The 12,937-nt window shown below is 33.9% G+C and overlaps 1 protein-coding gene across 8 annotated transcripts in view; it reads right to left on the bottom strand.

Annotated features, from left to right (window-relative positions):
• The window catches only part of LOC140434462 (uncharacterized), a 271,759-nt gene that overhangs the window by 105,722 nt on the left and 153,100 nt on the right, over positions 1-12,937 (bottom strand). Inside the window, exon 2 of one of the 8 annotated variants that reach the window (XM_072522753.1) lies at positions 3,192-3,486. The exons of the other annotated variants lie outside the window; for them this stretch is intronic. Coding sequence (XP_072378854.1) covers positions 3,192-3,300 — 109 coding nt within the window. The 5' untranslated portion in view covers positions 3,301-3,486. The remainder of the gene's footprint in view (positions 1-3,191; positions 3,487-12,937) is intronic. 8 annotated transcript variants of the gene reach the window in all.

Here is a 12,937-nt window from a genome sequence, read left to right as displayed (position 1 = left end):
AAGTGTCTAGTATTTCTTCTATACCTAATAGTGGTTTGCCCTAGTTGACAGTCAAATAACTGACTCTTCTAGGCTTGTATAAGCTTGCAGATTCTTTACCTTTTTTGTGTATGTATTGAAATTATAATTTCATCATTGAAATATTGCCGCGCTTTACCGAGCACATTAGCCCGAACATTAGACACAGACACTTTCGTCATCTTTATATTTAAAACGTGTAAGTTTTTATGTTGTGATTAAGAATGTTCAACATTGAGATTTAGTGAGATCGAATGTCGTTTCTTTAATTTTAGGTAAAATTTTTGTAAATAATGTAAATAGAACATGTTTTAATAAATCTTTAATTTCAGAAACTCTGTTGTGTTACTAATCATAAAACGGAACCTTATATGTATATTGAACCAATTATGTTTATTTTGCAGTAGCTGAATTTCGGCACATTGTTTTGTTAGTTGTTAGTTCTGTTTTTTTATCTCTTTGTCTATTCTTCTGTATGATGATATGTCCAAATCTTTGAACTTTTGTCTTTCTCCCATCATATTTTCCTCCATTCATGTTTTGTTAGATTCTACACTTTTCCAAGTTCTTGTTCTATATAATTGGCTTAAATAACGATATGCAAGTTCTTCTATACATGATGGTTTACACACTGTTTTATGTGTTCGTCCTTCAGTTCTCAAATATCGTATTTTTAACCAAATTTATTCTGCCAATTGCCAAATGATTACAGGAGATAAAAATAAGAATAGAAAAGGCTAGAGCAAATTTCAACAAAATGAGAAGAGTTCTATGTACCAGGGATTTAAAACTGGAACTAAGAGTTAGGTTGGCGAGGTGCTATGTTTTTTCGACTTTATTTTATGGAATGGAATCTTGGACCTTGAATGCGACATCAATGAAAAAACTGGAATCATTTGAGCTGTGGGTGTACAGAAGAATTCTGAAAATATCATGGACAGAACACGTCACAAACAAAGAGGTTCTGGGAAGGATGAACAAAGAAATGGAAATTTTAAATTCAATAAAAACAAGAAAATTAGAATATCTCGGACATATTACACGTGGAGAGAAATACACCTTGCTCCAACTGATTATGCAGGGAAAGATCTAAGGAAAGAGAAGCATAGGGAGGCGTAGGCGTAGCGATATATTTGATCTAGTAGCCTTTCAGTATAGCCTTCTGCGCGGGAGTTTGAAATAGATATTATTGATACTGCAAATTCAGCCAGTCGAGCTCCTTGCTCATTTCTCTTTCCTATCCCAAATTGACCTATCATTTCTCCAGATTGACCACTACCCACTTTGGCATTTAGATCACCTGTAATCAGGTCTTTATGGTGAGATCTGTTTGGAGAGGTTTGTTAAGGTGTTAGATAATTCAATATAAAATTATTCACTTATTCTGGTCTGCTTTGTCAGTTGTAGAGTCACATACCTGGATACTATTAGTTGTAATTGAGAAACTATTAACTTGACTGTGACGCATTCTCTCAGAGATTGGTACAATATTTTTAGCACTTCTAGCAAATTTTTGTTTTAAGATTATACCTACTTGTTTTCATAACTTCCAAGGCTGAATATAAAAATACGTGAATAATATATAAGTGATAATGATTAATTTCACATTACCCAGAATCCGTCCATCTCATTTCCCTTATTCCCATTATGTCTATTCTAGGAGTCTATGTATCTTTAATTGTATTATAAATCTCACCATCTCACAATCTCACCAGTTGACGACCAAAAAAGCCTTGCCGTTTTGACCATTATTTATAGGTTCATCCGCCTGCGAAACTCATTTCTAACTAGACAAAAGAGTGTGTTTCTACTTACCAGCTCGTCCACCAGGATCCGTTAGTCAGTAAGTGGTGGGATTGCTTTTACCGGCAATAAATCCGTGAATTTTTGCCATATCTTGTTATCCTCACTTAGTTTAGCCAGAGTGTCGATGAAATTGGCGGATCGTGGCACGTGGAGTCACAAGAGTTGATTTGCCTTGTGAGGACCAGTAATTTGAAATGATCTTAAGTCCATAGCCCTTGGTGTGACTATTTCATAAAAAGACTACCTCGACAACGTAATCCATACATCAAAATAGGTTTATATAACATTCGAAAATACTACTGGTTAACAAGCTAACAAAAATCTCGATTTCTGCGAACCTGAGTATTTTGAGGAACCTTTTTTTCCTTTTCATAAAACTGTGTTTTGCTCAAACTTCTGGCTAAGGGTTGCTTGGAGGTGAAATTTTTCTACTACCTGCACATCCTCTTCATCATCTGCTTTATTTAGCGTATTATTCTGCAACCTATTCTTTCGATTGCATGTATCCTTATGTGAGGTCGACTTCCTAACAACTGTTTCTGTCTTGGGTCATAACAATATACTTTCTCTTCTTCACAAGAATGATGCCTCGTTCAACTATCTCCAATATGTTTTTTGCATTGCTCTTTTACTTCTTCTGTTCAGTTGATTCCAGGAACTTAATACTCAACGGTTTCTCATATTGAATAATTCTCATTTACATGCCCTATCGACCTCGAGTTTTATCTAAAACTCTAACGTATCGATTTATTGATAGGTATGTTGATTTAATATTTATTTCGATTGTATTGAAATATTATCTTTATCAATCCTTGGGATGCATAGCATTTTTCTATTAGCCTATATTTCTTCGTGGATTTGACATCTATGCCACGTACGTCGAAAGATGCAGGTGAAATGACACGAATACCAGAAAATATTTAATAATAAAAAATTTACCCGAGTGGAGAATTCTAAGATAAGATTTCCTGTAACATTGCAGAATTGCCGAATTTTAAATGATACCAATCCAATGAGACCAAAGAGCGTTTAATGCATTCCGAAAAAGTCAGTGTTTGGTGTGGATTTTGTGCTAGAACCACCTAGTGTAAAGTAAAATAGCAGTGAATACACCTCATAGATGACAATTTAACATTCCGTGTAAGTAAATATATATGTACAATCAAAAGAAATACATATTTAAGTGTTAGATTTTAATTGCATTACCTTTAACAACTAAACTACACAAAAAGGAATGCTTTTAGCCATCTTTAACACTATTTGAGTATTTAAGTCCGGAAATACTTCCAATCCATCAAGAATAAGTTTGCAACAAAGTTACATCGTAGATAAACGAGTAAAGCGCCCTGTATAACTCAATTACATACCTTTCAACAAGATGTTCCGTCTGAAATTATCTGGTAAAACTTCCATGATGAAGGGCCGAGCCCCTCGAACGTGCGCTGGCCCTCTTCGGCGACGAGTTAGATAAAACATGGTTCCTACTGTCTACGGGTATTAGTTTTTACGGGGGAGGTTAAAGATAGTCACAAACACTAGGGTTAGTCACAACTTTTACATTTTAGTTAATTACTATGTCCTATCACTAATTAATAAGTCCTATCACCATAAAATGTCTCATAACATTTTCTTGTTAGTTCACCATGTTTATTTTATATTTTCCTATAAGAATTTTATGTTATAGCATTGCAAAAATACAAATATATTAAAACTGTTGTGTATCCCTAAATATAGTACTCGAAAAAAAAAAAAAAAATGACAGTTTACATTCGAATCTGAACGAACTAGTAAAGTTATTAAAAAACTATATGAATAAGATGTGTTACTTGATTTCTTAGGTTATATCCAAATTTTCACATCTAGATCATATATAATTAAGCAAGGCACATTATTGAATTATAGAAAAGACGCTGGTTTCACTTATAAAAGTTGGTACAGTAGCTTTGTGTAATCCTTAGCCAAACTTAATTAATTTATTACTAATTTGTACATACAACAATGAAGAAAAACAGTGGCATTTAACGTACTGGAAGTAAATAACACTAGAAGACATTAAGAAGAAGTTGATACATAACGAAGGTGTCAGATTTAACCACGATGTTTGGAATATGAGATCAAAAGTTAGTAGTATGCGAAGAATAACTACAATATATTTTTAACAATATATTTGAATCATTTGAAAAAAAAGCAAATACGTTCATAGCTTATTAAACAGAACACTCCTTCGAGATCCATGAGACATTGTCGTGGTAGAGACGCTCTTTATGCTCGGTCGTATTTGCTAATTCTGCATGACTAATTACATTTTCAGAACATTTCCTTCAATTTTAGACTGTAACGCATATTCGGAATCTCATGTATTGACAATATTTTAACAAACTGAGTTTTTTTACTCTACAATGTTGGTAACACATTAACCTTTCAGGTCTCTGCTAATAACCAAAATGTTTCAATTATCAAAAGCAGAGTTATTAATCAACGGAATCATGTACACATAGGTTCGTGCTTGGAGAACAATGGTGGGAACAAATATTTGATACACCTGATGAAGATTTAAATAAACAATGGGCAATATTTATGCAAATACTAGTTTCTATCTTCAATTATTGTTTTGAAGAAAAAAAGGTGATATATAATGGGAGAAATGTAATGTATGATGACAGTGTAGGCACAGCATGGCTATTTAGAGAGAAAATCAATCGAGACATTTGTTTACAATTTTATAGACAATATTGTTGCCGGTTATGAAAAGAGACATCTTTCACCGGGAATATTTTTAGATTTTTCAAAGGCCTTTGATAGCTTACATCACTTAACCCAATTTAACTGGAGAAATTAGAAATGTATGACATTAGGGAACCGGTTATCAATGGATAAAATCTAACGTGACAACACAAAGTAGTTATAAATTATCAATGAGTCAAGTATTTCTCAGATGAGTGCTCTTTTACCCTTGATATCCCATAGGACAGTAGGCCCTTTATTGTTTTATTTTTTACGTTAATGATCTAGCAATGAATATTGTAAAAAATAGGAACAACATTCATCTTATAAACTTTGCCGATGGCACGAATATATTGATCCTAAGATCGTCTAAACAACCTTTATATTGCAAACGATACTTTGGAGGAGCCTCAAATGTGGTATGAACAGGCTGATTAAAAAAATCTAAACATGTGGCTAAAAATTATGCACCGTTTTGCCGGAAAATCGAAAAAACTGTAGATCATTGGATTTTTATCAAATTTCGTTAATAGGCTATATTGGCGTCAATTTTGGTCCGAGAGTCAAGCGAATGGACATTTCCTACATAAAATTGGCCGCTCGTTCTTCTGCCATACTCAGAATTTTCCTACATCTAACGGTTCGTGAGAAAAATTTCCACTTGGATGTCTGTATTTGCTGAAAATTTCGTAAAAATTAAAAGTGTATATTTTGTTTAAAATTTGAATTATTTCGATTAAGGGTGACCTGCTAATTAAAAAAATCTAAACATGTGGCTAAAAATTATGCACAGTATTGCGCGAAAATCGAAAAAACTGTAGATTTTTTAATTCGATTTTTCCTCTTTTCCGGCAAACTTTGGTTAAGAGAACAGAAAAAAAAACACATGCTTGGAATAAGCTGGGCCAAGTGCATGTACCAAAACATTAAACAAAATTTTTTTTTTTTTGGAAAATTTGGAAAAAATATTCCAAGGGGGTACCCTTGGATTTTTATCAAATTTGGTTAATCGGCTATATTGGCGTCAATTTTGGTCCGAGAGTCAAGCGAATGGTCATTTCCCACATAAAATTGGCCGCTTGTTCTTCTGCCATACTCAGAATTTTCTTACATCTAACGGTTCGTGAGAAAAATTTCCACTTGGGTGTCTGTATTTGCTGAAAATTTCGTAAAAATTAAAAGTGTATATTTTGTTTAAAATTTGAATTATTTCTATTAAGGGTGACCTGCTGATTAAAAAAATCTAAACATGTAGCTAAAAATTATGCACCGTTTTGCCGGAAAATCGAAAAAACTGTAGATCATTGGATTTTTATCAAATTTCGTTAATCGGCTATATTGGCGTCAATTTTGGTCCGAGAGTCAAGCGAATGGACATTTCCTACATAAAATTGGCCGCTCGTTCTTCTGCCATACTCAGGGCAAATACAAAATACTAAATTATTATTAGAAACTTTTTTGAAGCGCAGCTTCTATACTGGCGTTGCATTACTATTTATCTTTAGTAAAATGCTGAAAAGGGGGTCACGGAACTAGCGCCACGAGAAGGCGTCACGAGTAGCGTCACAAAATACCGGTTCTTCACATCGATTCACTAGTCTCGATCAATTCGTTTCTACTCATCATATATTTATTCCAAGTAGGTTTAAATTAAAAACTGCATGGAAAATATCTAAGAAAATACAAACATTAAATGAAAAGTAAAAAATTAAAAGAATATCTATCAATCAAGGATTCGATTCGTAACGATTGTCAAAATTTAAAAGTTATAAAATGTCATCCAATTAATAACAATATTGAATCATTTGTTTAAATTTTTATGGCATTTCTGGTTTTAAAATAATTTCATATAAATATAATTAATATTTTTAAATATCTTGACAGGTCTGTCATAAGTAAATAATGTATGCTTTGTTAATACGTTAGCAGATAGCGCTAGGAAGAAACATAATAATTTATTGAAATATTTTAATATAATATAATGTGTTTAAAATATAAATAATAAAATAAATAATAAAGTTACTTTGCTCTAGTCTACTGTACCGACTACTGACTGTATCATCTTTCTTTATATATTATTTCCAATACAATGAAGCTAAAGTTATGTTGTAATCAACCGATAGATACCAGAAGTTCTAGGGGAGTATATTTATTGGAAGACTTTTCGTTTTTATAAAAATTTTAACTGTAGACGAGTAAAATAGATTTCATGCTGGTAAATTCAACATAATCAATATTTTTACTTTTACACAACTTAAATGATCAGCGATTTCAAGAAAGCATATACCTGTAACCAACCCACCAAGCTGTTTAAAGAGAAAACCAAATAAAAAAGTAAATTATAAAAATTCAAAATTTGTAGTCAAAAAAAAAACAAATAAAATATCACAGTTATATACGGCTGCTATCTTTCACCAATACTTGAATCCCATGAAAAGAGTTCCCGTTAGAGTCTTTTTATTGCAAACCAAGAAGTTTTTTCTGCGCTAATGAGAAATATAACGATACTTTTATAAAAAAAAAACCTTCTATAAACGCAAAGTGAAATTTAAACGTAAACCTAAAAACTTGATCTTCTATACGTAAATGAAGAATTTCTAAAGGATAAATAGCTCTTATTAAATTGTCTGTTTCGTATATTGTGCAAGTCATGTGAAAAAAGCTACTCAATATGGAAACTAAAACAATATAGCTCGGAACGGGCCTGACATCACCCTTTTGAGGTCAACTGTTTCACTTAAATTTAAAACTCCAATTTTTTACTGTTTTATGAAACTGCTTCTGTAACCGCACTGAACTTTTATTTATTTATATAATATACCGTCTCCCCTAAAAGAAAGGGGAATACATATGCCAGCGTGAGTTTAGTAAATCTTTTTTCCCTGCTATAAGGTCTAAAAATAACTCCCAAGTGCTGTTTATTTTATTCGCTTGGCGTAAAAGTTCATATTTTCGTACAAAGTGAACGAACTTTTCGTGTTTCTTAATATTCAGAAGACAGCTTTGGAAAGCACACAAAATTGTCGTTAAGTTACCTCAAAATGCCGTTTAGAAAAATAATTAGTACGCAGGATGGAACAACACCGCATCACGTAGGTATTATATGTTGCTTCAAATAAATAATTAGCTAAGTTTAATGAACAATTAATGTTAGTAGGAAATTAAATTGAATAATTGAATAATAAAGATTTATTCTTCCGATGATAAGGTCCAACACAATACATAGACAAAAATACAGTATTTGCCATTAATATTAATTAATTTAAATAGGAATGTTTTAATGTAATACAGCGGAATTACTATAACACTATGATTTTAATGCCAATCTAGAAAACGAAGAAGCCCTTTGTAGCACTTAAGGACCACTAAAAGGAAAGGCAGACAAGACCACTCTGTAGGTGCACACAAATAAAGACCCTATCGCCTGTGGCTCAGTGTCAGTACGGAAAAGATATGTGGGGAGCGGGCTTTAGAAAGGATATTGATGAAAAAATAACATATGTAATTAATGTAACCTCAAAACAACGGAAAATATAAAAATAACAGTTAAGTACTGGGCACCACCTGAATTTTTAAAGGATCTATTAGGAAACCTAATTAATACTACAAAATAGTATACTATCAGACAAAAAAATACAAGTTAGTTCTTCAAATGAAAAAAAAAAAAAAAGAAAATTACCTACAGATTTTTCTTTGTCAAATTGTATTCATCTTATACTAAACATTCTGAAGAATGTCTAAATACAGTAAACAATTATTTATTTGATTGATGCATGTTACATTTTCGCATTAATTACACAGTGAAACAGAATATTTCAAAATGAACTGTAACGAATTAAGTAAAAATGTAAAAAACCAAGAATATTTATTCGTTCTAAAATACCCATGCTAAATAGGCTGGTCGGAAGAAAAAGGGAGCGACCTAAGCTCAGGTATCTGGACGATGTGCAGGACAATTTAAGGGAGATTGGAGTTAGGGGATGGAGTAGGCAGAAACTCGATAGGGAAGGATGGAAGAATGTTTTGACGCAGGCCAGGGCTGTAGCGTCAACTGATGATGATGAAGAATATTTGTTCCTAGTATTCAATGTCTATATTTAAACAAGAACACTTCACCGCTTAAAAGTAAAACTATGGGAACATCTGAGAATCACACCTACTGGTGTCCAGTATGGATCCATAAAACGAAAATGTAGGTCGTTGAAGAAGTTGTCCACATGGCAAGAAAACTTAGCGTAGGTACTTTACACGTCGAACAGAGAAACAAAAATAGTCGAAACCACATGGCGACACTGCTTTGTCGTTCCAGAGAGTAGTACGCTCCTTTCACACACTAAGAATTTGAACGTACGATGGTTTGAACGCACGATGACATTCCAATAGTGACTCAAGCAATAGCATGGTACCTTTCACATTACACGGCGGTTGAGACGTTCGGTGAAATAGCCGTGTGCAGGCCGTCCACTGCCACTACAAACAGACGGCGCCGTGTCGTGCTTACGACCCTAGTAGTATACGTGAGTTAATGCATCCTTTTACATGATACGGTCATTCAGTCGCACGAAGGTACCTTGCTGGGTTGTTTGGTATATTTTTATTTACACTTTGCGGCTGTTTAAAGTAGGTGATGAATATGAATATGATGTCAGAAAATTGATAGTGGAATATTAATAACATTGGTTGAAACGAGACCCGTTCTTTGGGACAAAACAATAGAAATATATAAAGATAGAAACTTGACGAGAAATGCTTGGAATGATGTGTGTAGTGCACTTTACAGTGAATTTGAGGAACTAGGTGATAATGAAAAAAACGCCTTTGGTAAGTACGGCAAAATTATTTATATTTCTGATAACAACAACAATTAAAATTATATATTATAATAAATTTTATTTTACATAGTTGCAATTAACGTTGAATATAAACCTAAATATTAAAAATTACACACAAAAGCGAAACACCCTGTAAATGCTATAGTCTATAATATAGCCGACTAAAGGTAATATTGTAGTAATATGTAGGTTTTAGTTAAATTATATTTTACCCATTTGCCAATGAAGGCTTCCAACGCTTGACATAAAATACTGGCACAGAATGTGTCGTACGTTGTTAGCTGCCAGACCTCCTCGTGTTGTAGGATCGGTAGGAATGTCTTTAAGTCCAACGATCGATGTATTACCTTCAACCAAGTATCCGTCTCCGTCCCTAACGTAGTTATGCAATACTGTAGATGCTTTTATTACATCAGTTGCAAACTCTGGCTGAACATTTAGTGGTCGATGGAATACTCGCCATTTATTACTAAGTATTCCGAAAGCACATTCAACATATCTTCTGGCTCGGGACCACCGGTAGTTGTATACTTTCTTCTCAACTGTTTATTTTCACCTTTTTTTTAGGTAAAGAAGTAATTCGACGATGGACTCACATTAGAGATTCCTTTGCTAAATCGTTAAAAAAGACAAAAGAAGATAAGTCAACCGGTTCTTCAGCAAAGAGACAACGGACATATGTATAACACGATTCATTACTATTTTTAAAGAAACTGTATATGGAAAGAGAGACTTCTGACAGTTTCACTGGCGATGAAAATGGAGGAGGTATTGAAATTGAAGAAGTTGAACTAACGGAAAGACAAAATATTGAAAGTGAATCTAACACTTCAATTTTTAAAAAACCGACTGCAACCAGGCGGCGCAAACAAGTGGATTAAGTAGAGTTAAAATTTGAAAGGCATTGGAACCGAAAGCCCCTGAAAAACCTGGCCCGAACATGGCATTTTTTTTAAGTTTGCTACCCCATTTGATCAAGTTTAGTGGAAAAGAAATACTTGAGATCCAGATGGCGGTTTTTCAAACCATATTAAATATAAACAACAAAAAAAGGATCACTGGCCATCCTCTACAATCCAATGTAGACACTAACTACTGGCGTTCCCATCCCAGTTACTCTTCCTATTCACAACCATCCTTTCACAACCATTCCTTTTCACAACATCAAGTCCAACAATATTTTCAACCAACAAACATTACACCTCAACCGTATAATCAACACAGAAACTAACATTAATTTTCTCCATTTCCTCCAGTACTATCTAGCACCCTTACAACGAATCGGCCCCTTACGAACACCCCCTCACAACATGTACCAGTCGCTCACTGCTCGACATCCTCTCAGCAACATTCACACACTTCTTTAGCTTCAGATAACGAATATCATGCAAGTTCACTGTGTTTTGGATCTAAAGCTGAAGCAACAAGCTCACCGATGTCAACGCCTTCGTCCCCATTATAATGTCGATTTTTCAAAATAAATAAACAAATAATTAGTCTTTCATATATTTTTATATTTTTATATTATAGTTACCTATGTTTTATGTTTATGTTGCATAATATAGTTATGTATTTATTTTCGTTATGGTCATTTCTTTTTTTCATTTATGGTGATTTTTTTGTGCCTTTTATAAGTCAAATAATTTAATAAATAAATAATTAAATAATTTTAATAATTTTCGATATAACTGTTTCATTTTCACATTAAGACCATTGAAACACCACGAATTACAATCAACTTATTTTAAAACATCTAACATTTACCTTAAAGTAACAGCCAACATTTCCACTGGTTGAATACAGTTTCTCATTTTTGTATTTTGACACTGAATGACTTCTTTCAGTCGACCATGTAGTTCGTCAAATGATGAAATTGACATACGTAAATAATTGAAAAATTTTAATTCATCTTTCTTTAAATCTTCAAATAATGTGATAAACATCCCAACGTCGATCTTTTTGCGTTGATAGGATGGATCAATCGAATTTGGTCCCTCTTATTTCTCTTTTTTCGACGATAGAGTAACCACAATGCTATAATTTGATTTCGCTCCATATCTAAACTACACCTTTTATTTTACGAAATTATATTTAGTGTTATAAGGTAAACGACTCGGTTAAAACTGAAGTACGGCAGCAGTGACGCCTTGTGTGAAAGCACAATCAATTCTGAACGTGCGTCAAAACTACCGAACGTCAAAACCACCGAACGTTCAAATTCTTAGTGTGTGAAAGGAGCGTTATTCTTTAGATTATCATTTGCAGGCCCTATCAATGGACTCGTGTGTGCATGTCGGTGTCTCGTGTGAACACGGCGTGTTCTTCACAACGCACGACAAAGGGACTTGTTGCTTTCACATACCACAAACTTGGCAAACGTGGCTTCTTTGTCTTTAGGGTCGATGGGGCACGCTCTACCAATCATATTGAGATAACTTGCGAGATGTTTTATTTTTGACGCTGGAAATAAGTTATTGACGGGAATTTTAATATACGAAGGATTTTCCGTACATCTCGTTACCAATCCAACTCTCATTGAAGAAAATGATTCAATGCGATTCAATTCGATTAAATTTGATTCTCATTTGAATGCTACACCTTGTACATATATTAATAAAACAAATCAAAATAGACTTAGCACAATTTGCAACAACAGATAAATATGTAATTGTTAGAAATAACTTCCAAAGAAAGCTTATAAATTGGACACTAGAGTAGGATATCTCCTTATAGTGATGTATCCGCTTAGCGGATAATTATCACCTTATTACGTAAACTGGTTGTTCTTATATGTGTGCGCAATCTTTTCTTTTAGCACCACATCTCGAAAGCTTCCTCTTTTTGGCATGGCATCTGTTGTGGTCTATATTACTGCTGCCTAGAACTTCTTCTTGTAGTGCCTATCCGTTTCGGACGTTCGCGAGCATCCATGGCAATATGTATTTTGAATACTGCTACTCTGAAAAGATTTGCGGTTGTTGTGTTAAACCACTTCCGTAGATTTTTCAACCAGGAAATTGTTCGCCTACCTGCTCCTCATTTTCCTTCTACTTTTCCTTGCTCATGATGTGACCGAGGTATTAGATCTTGGCTGTTTATATTGTGGTTAACAGTTCTTTTCCTTTTTGCATTCTTAATAAAACGTCCTGGTTAGTAACGTGGTTGGTATATGATATCTTCAGGATTCGACGATAAAGCCTCATTTCGAAAGGGGCACTTTTCTTGCAGGCAGCGCCTGTTAGAGTCCACGACTCAACTCCGTACAAAGAAAGATCATAGTAACCTAACAGCACGGTAAAAATCTAACACTTCAATATCTGTAGATCCTGATTTACATCGTGCCACAGAAAATGTTCAAAGGATTTGAACAGCGCAGCGTGTGGGAATAAGCAGACGGGGCAGACCAAAGTTAAGGTGGATAGAAGGCGTAACACAGGATACTGAAAAGATCGACGCTGCCAACTGGAAAATCCAAGCTTGAGAAGGTCGAGGCTCTTTAAGGGATGTAGCACCATGAAAACTATTGTGATATTTTAAGAGGTATAATAAAACATTCA

The sequence above is a fragment of the Diabrotica undecimpunctata genome, chromosome 2, assembly GCF_040954645.1.
Source record: "Diabrotica undecimpunctata isolate CICGRU chromosome 2, icDiaUnde3, whole genome shotgun sequence".
NCBI lineage: Eukaryota > Metazoa > Arthropoda > Insecta > Coleoptera > Chrysomelidae > Diabrotica > Diabrotica undecimpunctata.
This window is presented reverse-complemented; position numbering and strand designations above follow the sequence as displayed.